The sequence below is a fragment of the Pleurodeles waltl genome, chromosome 9 (genome assembly GCF_031143425.1).
Source record: "Pleurodeles waltl isolate 20211129_DDA chromosome 9, aPleWal1.hap1.20221129, whole genome shotgun sequence".
Classification (NCBI taxonomy): domain Eukaryota; kingdom Metazoa; phylum Chordata; class Amphibia; order Caudata; family Salamandridae; genus Pleurodeles; species Pleurodeles waltl.
In genome coordinates, this window is record NC_090448.1 from 38,297,012 (window position 1) to 38,313,056 (window position 16,045).

A 16,045-nucleotide genomic window follows, 5' to 3' on the forward strand; every position below is an offset into this window, starting at 1 on the left:
GCATTTCCGGTCCCTTGGGTCTCCTCTCAGCACGACGAGCGAGGTCCCTCGAATCCAGCGACACTGTCCAAGTGACCGCCACAGTCCAGTGACTCTTCAGCCCAAGTTTGGTGGAGGTAAGTCCTTGCCTCACCTCGCTGGGCTGCATTGCTGGGAACCGCGACTTTGCAAGCTACTCCGGCCCCTGTGCACTTCCGGCGGAAATCCTTCGTGCACAGCCAAGCCTGGGTCCACGGCACTCTAACCTGCATTGCACGACTTTCTAAGTTGGTCTCCGGCGACGTGGGACTCCTTTGTGCAACTTCGGCGAGCACCGTTTCACGCATCCTCGTAGTGCCTGTTTCTGGCACTTCTCCGGGTGCTACCTGCTTCAGTGAGGGCTCTTTGTCTTGCTCGACGTCCCCTCTCTCTGCAGGTCCAATTTGCGACCTCCTGGTCCCTCCTGGGCCCCAGCAGCGTCCAAAAACGCCAAACGCACGATTTGCGTGTAGCAAGGCTTGTTGGCGTCCTTCCGGCGGGAAAACACTTCTGCACGACTCTCCAAGGCGTGGTGGATCCATCCTCCAAAGGGGAAGTCTCTAGCCCTTGTCGTTCCTGCAGTATTCACAGTTCTTCAGCCTAGTAAGAGCTTCTTTGCACCAACCGCTGGCATTTCTTGGGCATCTGCCCATCTCCGAGCTGCTTGTAACTTTTGGACTTGGTCCCCTTGTTCCACAGGTACCCTCAGTCAGGAATCCATCGTTGTTGCATTGCTGATTTGTGTTTTCCTTGCATTTTCCCTCTAACACGACTATTTTGTCCTTAGGGGAACTTTGGTGCACTTTGCACTCACTTTTCAGGGTCTTGGGGAGGGTTATTTTTCTAACTCTCACTATTTTCTGATAGTCCCAGCGACCCTCTACAAGGTCACATAGGTTTGGGGTCCATTCGTGGTTCACATTCCACTTTTGGAGTATATGGTTTGTGTTGCCCCTATCCCTATGTTTCCCCATTGCATCCTATTGTAACTATACATTGTTTGCACTGTTTTCTAAGACTATACTGCATATTTTTGCTATTGTGTATATATATCTTGTGTATATTTCCTATCCTCTCACTGAGGGTACACTCTAAGATACTTTGGCATATTGTCATAAAAATAAAGTATCTTTATTTTTAGTATAACTGTGTATTGTGTTTTCTTATGATATTGTGCATATGACACTAGGTGGTACTGTAGTAGCTTCACACGTCTCCTAGTTCAGCCTGAGCTGCTTTGCTAAGCTACCATTATCTATCAGCCTAAGCTGCTAGACACCCTATACACTAATAAGGGATAACTGGGCCTGGTGCAAGGTGCAAGTACCCCTTGGTACTCACTACAAGCCAGTCCAGCCTCCTACACCTTGTCATTTACCTGTCCACCTATGGGGATTCTTGTCATAGGGACTCCTGTGGAAGACTTGCTTTTCTATCTCTTCCTCTACTTGTCTCTGCTGTAAAGTGTTTGGATCACACTCTGGCAGCAAATGATTGTTCTGGACACATATAGACAACTGTGTCCTATTTACTCCTAATAGGTCTTTTAAGAAGCCTTGGGCCTGTTTGGATGGCTCAAAAAGTCTTCTGACATTGTTTCAGTAGGCAATACAAGACCCAGAACTATCAAGGAGCTCAATTTTCCAAACCTTATCTATTAAGATACATAGAGCCAAGAAGTTCCACAGGGCGCTTAGACCCCTAACCTGCAGAGGAACAGCATTTCTCACTCAGAAGGAGTATTTTGCATCTATGAAGCATTCTCAGTCTTCACTCTGTTCAGGCTCTGCACCAAGGCAAGGGCATTTCTTACAAATCCACGAAAACAGCTCCTTGAAGGATGTCCTTACATACAACACTGCAGGGCCAACTCATCCCTTGCAGATCTGAAGACTCGTCCCTTGCAGATCTGAAGACTCGTCCCTTGCAGATCTGAAGACTCGTCCCTTGCAGATCTGAAGACTCATCCCTTGCAGATTTGAAGACTCATCCTTTGCATATTTGTAGAGTCATGCATTGCAGATTAGAAAACTCATTCCCTGCAGAAGACCGCCCCTTGCAGATTTGAAGACGTATCCCTTGCAGATTTGTAGACTCATCCCTTGCAGATTTGAAGACTCATCCCTTGCAGATTTCAAGACCCCATTCAGAAGCCCTAACAAATGCAGCCAAAATGATCTTGGTGGGAGAAAATCTATCTACATTGTTAGCGCTGGTGACAGCAGCTGTTAGAAAGAGTTCAGGCCGCTCTTCAATCTTAATAAGGGTGCGAAAACTAAAGCAAACTAGAGAGAGAATGAAGTGCTATGACTTTTCTGCAGCTGGGCTATGACAAAGACTTTCATGGTCAGGTTGAACTTCGGCTCCTAGGACAGGCTGGACAGTGAACTCAGACGACCAGGGACACTATAAATTTGGGACAGGAACATATAGACCAGTGGCAAAACCTGGACTCCAAATGTCATTGAAACTTCAGAGAGGCAGTTTTCACTGTGGCCTCTATTCACAACAGTGCCTGGCACATGCTTCCACTGTATGTCAAGATGTGCAGAGCAGTGCCACAGATCTCTTGTTCGCTGACAAATGTATTTTCCAGCCAACTACAGATACTTTTTACAGCAGAGCACTAAGCAGTAGTCAGAGTAGATCAGCTGTATGTGGCATGTGCCCCCGGCAAATGCTTCAGTTGGTTCTATCAGTCTATTGCGGTCTACAAAGTCATTTCATCTAGGGTTGTAGCTCCAGGAGGGGTGTTCGGGGTCCTTCATCCCTCTAAAAAGAGATTCTGGAGTGGGTGGCTGGGTCCAGGGACCTCTAGTCAGGCTAGCAATGTCTGTGGTCAGGTTTTTCTCTGGGTTTAGCATCCCTAATAGCACAGACGCGCGCCTCAATGAAACTGCAGAGCTTGTATACACCCTCCCCTCCTCTTCCCTCTTACAGAGCAGGTCAGGGAGAAGCCAAGGACTGGATGGCTCTTATGTGATGCAGAGAAGCCCTTTAAAGTTAACATTCTTTTTATCCATTCTGCTCTCAAGAAATGCACAGTTTAGTTGGTGCTTCAAGGTCTTCAGAAAATGATAAAAGACTGATGTGATGGATCCGAGGAGAGTGGGGTAACTAACAGTTGTCAACTTCAAGCGCTTCTTTTTCCAGCTGTAGGTTGAGTACAAGACAAAAGCGTGCCCCCCTTCTATATTTATGTTTTAAAGTGTAGAAGTAAGTAATGCATACATCTTCCCAGTGACATCTCCCAATTACACACCTTCCCTTCATGCTATATCTTGGTTTCAAACACACACCACGTACATAATTTAGTCCTATGCACTGCACTAAAAGCTTCAGTTCTACCACTGATATGAAAGGATGCTGTCTATAGTGCTCTGCAGCCCTCCTGAGGTGAGTTCTACACTATTTTAAATACTTCGTACAAAATAGCTGCAACTTTGAGGTCACACACATACAAACTCTTACTGACACAAGCGCGTTAGCCCACAAAGCTATCCCACTGCCTTTTAGTGGTGATAGTGGTCGGTAGGGAAATCTGTTTCCATGATTCCCAAAAGATTTGGAAGCCACAGTCATAGTTCCTGCTTGATGACTGTTCTTTTTCAGCTCTCTGACCCTGTGAATTATTCTTGCATGGAGGCCGAACACTCTGTCTTGAGAAGATGCCAGAATACAACCCCCTCGTTTGAAGCTCTTCACGGGAGATCCTTTTTCCTGAGGAATTAGCACCTGATTTAGATTTTGGCAGACGGGTTACTCCTTCACAATGGGGATGGCTAGCCCGTCCATCAAATTCTGTATCCCATAGGATACCATGGGATTTATGTTTCGTCGAACAGGATATCATCACCGTTGTGACAGAGTAACCCGTCCATTGGGCTAAAAATCAGGCCCCAAATCTTTACTTACTTTCATCTAGAGGGATCTGTCTTTTTTTTTTGTTTAGTCAGACGTACACTGCGGCAGCTCACGAGGTATTGCGTGGAGGCCTGCTTTCCGGAGGAGCCCTCTGTACATCTAGTCATTCCCTTTTTTCCTTACAAGCCCTGGCATATGCTTTAATGCTCTACTGGGCCTCAGAGATGTGGGCATGTTGTGTATCCACAGGAGAGGAAGTGGTCCCAGGGAGATTCATCCCTCCTCACTGTGACCTGTTTGGTCTTCAGCAGGTGGGATGTAGTCTGCTTCTTGATTGCAGATGAAGAGCACACGGGCAGGTGTGTTTAAATACCATTGAGAACCACTAGCTCTGAGGCAGCTCTTGCGGTGTGCCATGACTCAAACTCGTGGTAGCAAGTGTCGGTTTAGGCAAAGAACTCACAACGGGCTGTGTAAATGCAATGACATCTTCTCTGCGGCTCTGTACAATCCTCTGAAGACCGGCTGGGTGCAGGTTTCACTTGACAAAAACACTTCATATCCATAAAGAGTTAAATTAAATTGCAACCCAGATGGATGCAGTAATAGTCCATCTGAAAAGGAAGAAGCCTGACCTTTCAGGGTCACAGCAATCTGTTAGCAAAGGGGGCATTTAGGACATACTACTTTTGAATCTTTTGGGCATTGCTCCTGTGTCTGGGAAGGAAGGTGTTAAAGAGAATGTTAGTGTGGTCAGGGGAGGAGCATGGTGTTGTACAGACGCCATGACACAGAAGTGGTGTGACTGCATTACTAGATGTAGGGATGCATCAGATTGTGGGCCTCCAGGCAGGCAGTGGAGGGACCAGTGCATGTCCTGGATGGGCATGGACATCAGCTTTCCTGTAAGCAAGCTCTCACTGCAGCTGTTCATGACTCATACAGTAGATGGGTTCAGGAAAGGATGACTTCCTGAGAGACAAGCACATCAGTAGGTTAACTGAATGACCTGGTACTTGATGAAGATGAGATTACTGTAAGCAGGCAAAGAAGGACAAACATCAGAAAATAGGAGTGCTCAAAGATCCAGACTTTTTTGTGATGATTGATGTAGTCTGATTTTGTCCAAAACTGGGAGAGTTTTTATTTCATATCTAATATTTGGTTGTGTTTTTCTCGCCTTTATTTACAAAAGTATTATCCTTTCAGCAGGAGTTCATGTGCCTTTGGTGATTTGAGTTTGTCTACATAATTCCTTTTTTTCTCTCCCTCCTTCCCTCTGTGATGTAAAACATTGCAAAGGTTAGTCAAAGCTACTCAGTGTAGTGATAGATATAGGTGTATTCCTTTCTCCTGGAGGGGTTCACATGTGAATTTCTTCTTTAGGAGGAAATTGAAGAGAAAGATTTGCACTATAAAAGAGCGGTGAATACTCAACACTTAGAAAGGCTAGCCAATTACAGGCTTCAGCATGGATTGTCCTACACGGATCAGGGCTCTACAGCTAGCATTCAAAGCATGATGGCCACTGAAAGCATGAGAATTCGTCCAGGTTGACTCTTCACAAATGACTTGAAGAGGAGGGTGGTTTCACAAGCCTCTCTCCCAGTCTGCAGGAACCTGTCTTGTTCTAAATGGGATTAAACTCGAGAACACAAGTGTCTGTTTAGTGATGCCACACTGAGTGAGCTTTTCTGACTGATACCCACAACTGCTTGCTTTCTTCACTGTTCTTCCTGATAGTCTCATTTTACACTGAAAATAACTGAGCTGAATTAACCCCATAAGCCCCTGTCGATGCCAGATTTGCATCCCAAGAATCTTTATCTTACTGCCAACGTGTGCCACGAAGGAGACAAATGTCAGAATTGGATAAGTCCAGTAATGGATCGGAATTCATCTTCAAAGCCCAGCAGCAGAATCTTAACCAGATATCTTTGTACTTACTTTTTTCTGGTAGATACTTTTCTTGTCTTCTGCATGATTTCGAGATCCTCTTCTAGAAGGTTTAGGTGTCCACATTCTTACGACACAGGATCCAAGCTCCCAAGGTCAGGATTTGTGGGTAGGGGAGTGATGAAGAACTTTCTCAGATATGTTCCTCCCCAAGAGGAAGATGAAGAACCCCTTGAGGATTCTGTCCCAAATGCTCTGGATCTGGATAACAAACCTGGTTTGGCCGCGAGAGAGGCTAACATGGTGTTACATATATGACCCTATTACTGCATCTGTATCAGTGGAGTGGGTGAAACACTGTGAAGAAAGTCCTTGTGAAGTCCAGGAATTGGGTATCTGCCAGAAAAGATGCATTCTCATCTGAGGGAGGAGGTTGAGTGAAACTCTGAATTTCAACCAAGTCATCTGATGTCCTGTTGGGTTTCTAAGTGTGCAGGGCTCAGAGTTTGTCAATAGCCTATTAGAAACTCAAATTATTTCTAAAGAAACACCTTGTTTGTTGCTAGTAAACCTTGCTACCTAATTGTCTTAGTTGAGTACTATTCTGTGGCTCTTCAAAGTCTCCAGAGCTTCTAAGATTACTCTGAGCATCAGGAAATTTATCTGACCCAAGTTGTCTTAGAGCATCCAAAGATCATGCATCTCGAGAGGACCTACGTATGCACCTCATGTATTTGTGCAATGCAAGTTTGTGAAAAAATGAGGCTCAGACGTCTCTGTTACCTCTAAGTGGACAGGGCTTCGTTTTTCTGGAAATAAAAAAAAACTGTCTGATGGCAGCCATCTGTATTGGTGCGACAACTGATTTGCCACAAGATGTATTCAGGTGTGTTCCATTGAGGTGCTTTGTTGGAGTTGGCTTATTTTGGGAATATTTTTGGTCATCGATGATCGAGGTAGAACAATGGTTCTGAGATCTTGTCAAGATGCCTCGCAGATTTGATTTGTGTTGAGGTCCTTGTCAGCCAGTTGTGCAGGTGGGAGCATACCTGAGCTCCAATCACTTGGTAAATTGCATGTCTGCCGAATTACAGACAATTTTCTTCAGATAATGAACTCGTGTTACTACCAATGTTAAACCTTATCCCATTAAGACCATATTAACCTGAACGTGAGCAGCATGTTTGCCATCGAGGACACCTATTCCTCCTGTTTGCAAGGTTTGCTGGATTTGTGGCAGACATCATGCTCCAGTGCTCTGCCGCTGGAAATGTTTAAAACCGAGGTGCAGAATAGTATCAAGCGTAAAGCCTATTCCTTTCTTCTCCGTTTGCAGTCAGTTTTGTGGCACTCGAAGAGTGAGATTACTACCTCAGGCTTGTAGCCCTTCTTCTGCTGCTGTTACAGACAAACTGAAATGATTGCCCCACTGGAGATGTTACATTTCTCATTGAAGCAGGCAGTAACTTTTGAACCCTCTGTTTTGCAAACCAATTACGGCTGGCGACGGGACAAAGCGGCCGGGGGGGCAGGGAGGGGAGGATAGGGATATAGGAACCCAAAAAAAAACAATAAAAAACATTTTTAAAAACTTTCCTTGACCCCGCTGCTCTTCTGCTCTCTGCTGCACTGCCGGCAGGCACAGGCTCCCAGCCTGCCCCGCGGCCAATTCTGACGCTGCTCTCATGCTGCTGGCGGCATGAAAGCAGCATCAGGATTGGCTTGAGTGCCCTGGCTTTGCTCTCCCATACAGACTGGGAGCCTGTGTTTGCTCCCTCCAACCTGGCAACACAGTGCCGGGTTGGAGAGAGCTCAGTGCGCATGTGTGTATGGCCGTCCTGAGACGGCTGGCGAAGCACACATGCGCACTGAGGGGAGTGCACACCACTCCACTCTATGGCTGTCATCCCCCCATGGCCCCGTCCCTTTAAAAATAAAACGATAATAAACACAGTTTATTATCATTTTATTTTTTAAGTTTTGCTGCTGCTGGCAGATGGAGGAGGGGCAGCCGTGGGATATGGGCATGGTTAACGTCCACAGAGTAGAATACAGCATGTCGAGAGAGCCGAACATGCGCGCTACCTAGGTTCGACCTAAAAAGCAGCATGGCAAAACCGTACATGAAAATGCACAGAGCGTGATATTCTATTTTTGCTATTGTTGAGGGAGGGGTAATATGACTCACTCATTTCAAGGCTTCTCATGTATAATATTATGTGTGTGTGTCTGTATGTGTATATATATATATACATATATATATATATATATATATACACACACACACACACATATATGTGTGCATATGTGTACACACACACACACACACATAATTGCAAGCACTGATGTATCAGGCAAGGCATGCACAAGTGCCCCTATCCATGCATGCACAGACACTCATATATACCCAGGCTCGATCCCATGGGCTTCTCAGTTCTGATCTGTTACTCGCCCCTAGGTTTGCCACCCTGGAACGGAGCGGCCTGCTGTTTTACAATGGACGTCTGAACGAGAAGCACGATTTCATCGCTGTGGAGATCATCGATGGGCAGGTGCACTTGAAGTACTCCACAGGTATGAGCTCAGGATGGTAACCATATAATGTGTATGGGTTTGAAATTAAGGCAGCAAAAACTACAGTGATGAACACTTCTATCACTTCTAGGATGTTGCATAAGTTTAGGAAGGGGTATCAAGGAATATGGTTTGTTAGTCATTCCATCTCTCTTTTGTGTTGACTTTGTATATCACTTTTCTAATGATAATTGGAGACGCATGTGTACAAGGTCCTATTACCCTAAAAGGCCATAAACCGCAGATGCCAAGAAGACTATCTAGGCAGGTACTGTGATTTCGATTTTGTAAACATTAAGTAACAACTACAGATGACCTGGGTGCATTTAGCTGTTCTTTATTTTTGATGCTGAGTGTCTTAATTATGGTTCTGCATCATCTATTCCATGCATAAGTAAAACTGTCTGACAGTGGAGTCACTGCCTATTTTTCGCCTCTTCTGTCTTCTGCTCATGTGCATGGATAAGACAGGAACCCATTGGAAGCCAAGCATTGGCTGCCTTTCCCCCCTTCCACCTTCTGCCCATGTGCATTAGTATCTGTCCCACTTCGGCCTTTGTAAGCATGGTCCACAACTAGGCACCAATTGCAAGCCAACCAATGACTGCTTTCCTTCCCTTTGCTTTCTAACCACGTGTGTCAGTACCTATCCCACTTTGGCTTATCTAGGAGTGGTCCAAGAAAAAGCACTGATTGGAAGCCAACCAATGGCTGCTTTTCTCTCCTTTGCTTTCTGACTACATGCGTCAGTATCTAACCTTCTTTGGCTTGCGTAGGAGTGGTCCATGACTAAGCATCCATTGGAAACCAACCAATAGCTGCTATCCTGCCCTTTGCTTTCTTACTGCATGCGTCAGTATCTACCCCACTTTGGCTTGTGTAGGAGTGCTCCATGACTAAGCATCCATTGGAAACCAACCAATGGCTGCTTCTCTCCCCTTCCATCTTCTAAACACATGCATCTGTACATATCCCACTTTGGCTTATGTAGGAGTGGTGCAACATTAGGCACCCATTGGAAATAAACCAGTCGCTACTTTCCCCCCCTTCCACGTTCTAACCACGTGTCAGTATGTGTCCCACTTTGGGTTCTGTAGGAATGGTCTAAGACTGGGCACTTACTGGAAGCCATCCAAGGGCTGCCTTTTCTTTTTCCCTTTTCACCTTCTAACCTCATGCCTCGGTACCTCCCTAGGTGTGGCTAGGGATGTTTAATGACTTAGCACCCATTGGAAGCCAGCCTAGATTTTTGCAGACCATTTCATGCCTTCTCTCTGTTCCTTTTTTTTTTATTTGGTGAAGTAAGGTTTCATGGTGGCTTACGCCAGTGGTGATTATTACTATCTGTATTGCTCAGACTGTAGGGTTAATAACATCTCGGTACAGCTACAGAATGGGCAATGGCATGCTTTCTGACTGCACTGTGCTTCTTGTGCCCCATCGTGCAGTATAGTGCAGAACTAGACAAACCGCTTTGTTACTGAGCTCTGTTTCTTCACCCCCTTCCATGGTGGTATGGTCACTGTATTTTCAGCTCTCCCTGTCACTCACTGTGCAGAAACCCCCCGCTGATACCCAGTACTGAATATTGCAGTCTTTGTTATTTTCTTCTTGGAGATGGAGTGTAGCAATGTAGGTGTTGTGTGCATTTCTTGCTAGTACTAATCAGTGCTGTGAATACTTGTGTGGTAGGAAGAGGGATCAGCATTATGCACTGATTGCCTAGTAGAGTGATCTTACCTTTGTGATCTCTGACTCTTTTTAACTCATTCTTGATGAGGCAGCTGTTAGGTCTCTAGTTTAGGGTGTAGAAGTGCACTTATTCATTCATTGTATAGAAGAGCTTCCAGTACCATTGGAAAGTGTTTATGGTAGTATTTAGGCACTAAAAGCATTATTTTATGTCCATGCCTCAGGCTTTGCTTAACAGAGACATATTTCCAATGTATCTGATGATTGCTTGTTTGAAATGTCATTTACAGGCGAATCGACTACCTTGGTGTCTCCATTCCTTCCTGGTGGCGTTAGTGACGGCCAGTGGCACACGGTGCAGCTTCGCTACTACAACAAGGTAGGAGTGATTAATGCCAATCCATCTCCTACCACTCTTTGCAAGTTGGTTTCCCAAAATCTCCATGTTAAACATAATTTTCCAATCTTTTTGTTTTGTTTTGCTGAAGATATCAGGAGATTGCTTCATCGTAATAAATCTTTGCCAAGTACGCAGCTTGTTCGCATTAAAATAAAAATACATTTAACATTAACAAAATATAATATAGCATTTGTTTGAGTCATAATTACAAACACTCTTACAAGCACACAAATAGCAGCAGCATTAGATAAATTTGTTTATGGTTCAGAAATGAAGAAAGGCCAAATGAACTGTTTCCCAATGGTGGAAGTGTTGTATCTGAGGTTACCTGGGTTCTTTTGAAATTTTCTGAAAACCTGTCTGTTTAGGAAGTCTATGTCTAAAACTATCGCTTCTGCAAACTTACATTGGGAAAGTGAGCCTATGGCCGTCAACTCCTTATCTCAATGTTGGCTTCTCTTGGCTCTTTCCACAGTGGATCACAAAAAGTTGTGCACCTATAGAAGGCTTTTCGGGGCAGTAGAATGACAAAATGTTTAACCTATTGCAGCACTTGCAGTGCTGTGGGATCTACCTTCATGCTTTAGCATAGAGGAGCTGCCCTGTGCACCCAACCATGAGCAGGCCAATGTGTAGACTTTACCTCTCAGTGGGTCCACCTGGAAATAAGAGACCTTGTATTTACCACAGTAGATTCATCCCTATGCCAACCTGCTCGACAGCGTGGAGTGGGTAGGTACGCAATAGCAGAACTATGCCCTTCTAATGCCTGAAAAAGATCTAAATTGAATTGGTCACAAATGATTATTGGATGGTGCTTTTCACAGGTATCTATAGAGCGCCCCCCCACCCCACCTTTTACCTCTCTCAAACCTATTTGTCACTTATATTACTAATCTAACATGTTCTTTTGACTTTATGTGATATTTGTGCATAAAAGGTGCTTGTGCCAACCTGCATTATCATCCAGTTTCTGCCTACCATCGTGAGAGCGAGATGCGGGCTGATTTCTCACCCATTGCCCCAACCACCGCCATAAAAGCAGGAGAATGGAGACATAGGCAGTGGTCTCCATGCTCACTCGTTGCGTCTCTGGCATGCTGGTGCCCACGGCAAAAGCAATAGTACATCACCTCCCTTCGCACCAGTGGTGCCTGCCATTGTTAGGCCTTAAGCAGGGGGCACAGAATTAGATGCATTCCCATCCACCGCCTTTCTGCCATCTGAAGATCCTGAAGCATGGACCACTGAATATTGTGCTTTTTCAGCGCGTTTTCCTGTACCATCTTAAGAGCCAGAGGCAGGCAGGAATGTTTTCATTCTCACCCTGTTTTGTATGTTAGAATATCGAGCTACAAATGTCGACCTGCAACAGTATTGACTCCGGAAATCGACTTCCAACATATTATCAAGGTAAGTATCAATGGGTAAGTGGAGATTTACTGTATTTGACTTCTTAAGGCAAGCAGGCCTGCAGTTAGAGTATATCCATACTTACCTACATGTACTTATCTTGGTGAAATAGTGGAAATCGATATTCTGGAGTCAATTTTGTCGTAGATTGAGGTAAAAAACTCAAGTTTGTGACAGATCTTCTCACCTAGTGCACCTCTGCCATCACAAGGGCAGGAAGACATAGGGCTCGACAGCAGAACCAGGGCATGTGAGCAAGGCTGAGGGCTCTGCAGAGTTTTCTAAGTGAGGTCTCAGTTAGAACATCAGGGGGCATTGTGCCATTTCCTGCAGTTTCTGATGGTGGGCTTGCTTTTTCCCAATAACTCCAATTGGACCTCCATCCATGTGATGTCCTGTGCACCTCACAATCCTTTGCTGAAGTGGAGTCCTGGTGATGTGTGTTGAGACATCAGATATTCTTCTCATTCTTCTCAAACATGCCTTTCTGCCAAGCCACTGAGGGGAGCAGTGTATGTTACGATGAAGCAAGTGAGTAGGCCAGTGATTGGAGGATGATTGGTGTATACTTCTCTCCACTGCCACAAGATGACAATGTTTTATATTGGGTTGAGGAGGAGGCAAGGGCGCCAGCAGCTATCCAATCGAAATCCACATTTTGAAGCTCTGTGAATTTTAACTGGTCGATGGAGTACTGTAACTAAGTTCTTTTTGGTGAGTTGTTGGAAGTTTTTTAATGTACTTTTATATTTAAGTCCTAACCAAAAATCTTTCTCTATGTTCATACTCCTGCCAAAGGCATGTTTTTTTATTTTATTTCCAAGAGCAAGAAACACTAGAGAATTTGTGAATCAGACTTAAATTATCGGTATGTACTGTAAAGCACTTGGAGACCCCACCTGTGGTATGTTCTTCACTTGTGTGCCCTGGTAAGAGTCTGTGTTTGCGCCTTGAGATTCAAAAGATTGGTGAAGCTCCTTAACGCCTTGTCTTTTCTCTTTCAGCCCAAGCTCGGCTCGATGGGTACGGCCCAAGGCCCATCCAAGGAGAAGGTGGCCATCCTGGCAGTGGATGACTGTGACATGCCTGTTGCTCTGCAGTTCGCTAGAGAGAGTACAAATTACTCGTGCGCAGCAGAGGGCGTGCAGTCCAGTTCCAAGAAGTGAGTGGGCATTAGCGGTACCATACAGCATGATGGCGGGGCCCTGTACGGCAACACACTGGCGCGCAGCGCCTGCTGGGCTGTGGAGTGGTTTTTGTTCTCTGTTGGGTGTAAGTATTTGGACCCAACCTATGGTTGCCTCAGACGTCCAGGGAAGCGCAGGTAAGTCCAGCCTGTGAGGTTCTTAGCCATAGTTCTAGCGTCATCAAGTGCCAATGAAGGAACACATGTCTACCCTGAGATCCAGGGCCACTGGGGACCCTATTCACTTCACTGGAGTCCTCGACTAGAAAAAGTCAATATGGGGTAGTCCGAAGGAGTCTGAACTGAATTAACCAGGTAGTTTTTAGACTAGAAGCAAGCAATTATTATCAGAGGCCTTGTATATACCTTTCTAAACAGTTCTAGCCACCTTCCAGTTTGGAGCCCAGTTGCTCTAGTTGCAAGGAACACTAGAAAACAAGGGAAAGAGCTGATCACTCACGGGTGAGTCTGGAGACAATTCAGAGTCTATGTCAAGATTGTGCAGCGCAATAGAAGGTTGGATCAGCTCAGATGTGACCTTTAATCCTAAATTTAGCATTTTGTGATCGTTTGGTGCATTATAGCAAATAGGTATGTGTCAGCAGCCTCCAGCCACGTAGTATTGCTCACAACTGAGACACTAAAGGCATTGGAAAGACTTGGGTGAATCACATCGCTACACATGAAACCAGAAGGACCTTACAGACATCCTCCTAGAGACACCATGAGTCTGCTCTGCAGGGGCCATCCTAACACTACACTTCAGTGCTTAAGAAATCACTGATGAATTAATCTGTTAAGTATGGTTGTGTGTTACCCACTTCCTGGAAAGCATTAGTGCCTCGGATGAACGGTTGTAATACTCACTCTGTGTCCATGCTACAAAGAAGTACACATTCCATCCACACCTCCAAACTTTTGTAAGCCAGAAGTGGTCACATAGACGCTCGATGCCTTCATGCCAAGGGTGTGAAGTTGAAGACTTGGACTAGTTGCCAACACTCTTATGTTTAGAGACCAACCCCATCATGCAAACAGAAGCTCCTCCTTCTGTACATCAGCCCCTAAGATGACTTGGAAAGGCGGTCTCCAGCATTCGATCGGATTACAAAATTATTGTTTCCCATGGAGCTTCGTATCATGGTTTCAGCCATTTTTAAGCTATATCAATAACAAATCTTACCACTGAATTGAACTCCTAAGGATGAAAGGATGACTTGGCATTCAAGCTTGTCTCCTGCAGGTTAAGCTATAAATCAGCAGCAGCGTTTAACTAAGGGGGCTTCTTGTCGGTCAGATGTGGGATATGGTGCCTCCTATTCAACTCACTGCATCTGTGCATTAGTATTTGCATGTCAGACACTGCGATCAACATGTCTGTAGTCAAACCAGTGTGACATCCCATTGCGTAACACATCTGTAGTTATTGCACGTCAGCAGGCGTGATCTGGTATACCAACTTGAAACACTTCATCAACACACTCAGATTTGCAAATCTACAGGATGCTGCTGGTTACCCTGTGGGTGAGGCCAGACCTCCAGCTCCCTATACCTGCTAGTGATGGACCATGACTTTAACGCCAGCACATTACACTGGGGTCCTCTGTACCAGTTGTAGAGATGTGAGCTTCGATGTTGGACTTTGTAGGCCAGGTCTTAACACAATTGTTATAGCGTCCTTAAACCTAAAAGCCTGAACCTGTTGGCAGTACAGGGGACAGAACAATAACAAATAGAAAAATGTTTATGTCCATGGTAATTTTTGCTGTATTTTCTGCTCAGCTGCTAAAAACACTCAGACACTGCTATGACGAAATATAACTTAGCTTGTAGTTCAAAGGTAGAAGTATTTTCCTGTAGTTCGAGGTGGTCTGTGTGTTCCTGGGGCTGACCTGTACAGCAGAGGCTGGTTCTAAGTGTCACAGCTCAGAGATCTTCTCTTGTTCCAGGTCTCTGGACCTGACAGGCCCCCTCCTCCTCGGCGGCGTCCCCAACCTACCTGAGAACTTCCCGGTTGTGCACAAGGAGTTTGTGGGGTGCATGAGAGACCTGTACATCGACAGCAAGAAGATCGACCTGGCCTCCTACATCGCCAACAATGGGACATCCGCAGGTAAGGGGGAAGGAAGCACCTCGGGTGGGACACTTATTGAGTTGGCGCAACATTACGCCACTTCCTGTGCTAGGTGTGGCACCTGTGAGAATTAAATGACCTTAAGTAACTGTGAGTCATAAGCCAAAGCCAATATCTCCAAACTTCCAGAACCATTTTATCTTAAACAAGTATTGACAAAGCCAGTAGGTCCAGTTTAATGTGCTAATGCATGGAAACATAGCGTAAAAACATCAAAGCCAGACCCATCTAAGAAACAAAAGGCGGTCTGTGTTAATGGCTTCTTGTCTCCTTTACATTCCTCATTTTCTTTCGGTGTGAACTGAATCACAGGTGATAAGGAGGCCTTTATTAAAGATTGAATAAACTAAGATAAACTGAGAAAGAGGGACCCTCTATGCAGGAACGCTGTGATCATGTAATGAAAGATGAATATCTTGTCTTGGGGATGTTCTGAGTAATTTAACATTACTTCAGTGTAGCACAGCATTGCATTATTCTGATGTTGCACACGTCTCATTCATGGGAATTATGGCATCTGACTTAAGTTCTCTGTGAGGTTGTACACAGGGAATGTGAAAGGAATATCATTTGGATGAGACTTCTAACTTGTCTTTAGCCTTGAAAAAGCAACAGAAGTCACGAAACGCGTGTAGACTGGCCTCCTTTATAATAAGATTTGGGTGGCTAAACTGTTTGAAGATACTATTATTTTGATTTTCCTTTGAGGACCAATTTTATTGTATTATCGTTTATTTTTGTTTTTCTTTCTGGTTATGGATCTGTGAAGTTTACCTTTTGATAATATATTTAATACTTTGACATGCAATCTTGAATGAATTATATATTTCCAGGAATCCACTAATTATTGTGTATATTGGATGTCTAA

General features: G+C 44.8%; 1 protein-coding gene across 2 annotated transcripts in view; it reads left to right on the forward strand.

Annotated features, from left to right (window-relative positions):
• CELSR3 (cadherin EGF LAG seven-pass G-type receptor 3) overlaps window positions 1-16,045 on the forward strand; it is a 631,136-nt gene that overhangs the window by 368,264 nt on the left and 246,827 nt on the right. For both annotated transcript variants that reach the window (XR_011198602.1, XM_069206219.1), the window contains exons 4-7: window positions 8,237-8,352; window positions 10,335-10,423; window positions 12,862-13,019; window positions 14,993-15,156. Coding sequence is in view for 1 of the 2 variants with exons in the window: in XM_069206219.1 (XP_069062320.1) it covers window positions 8,237-8,352; window positions 10,335-10,423; window positions 12,862-13,019; window positions 14,993-15,156 (527 nt within the window). In the remaining variant the exon portion in view is untranslated. The remainder of the gene's footprint in view (window positions 1-8,236; window positions 8,353-10,334; window positions 10,424-12,861; window positions 13,020-14,992; window positions 15,157-16,045) is intronic.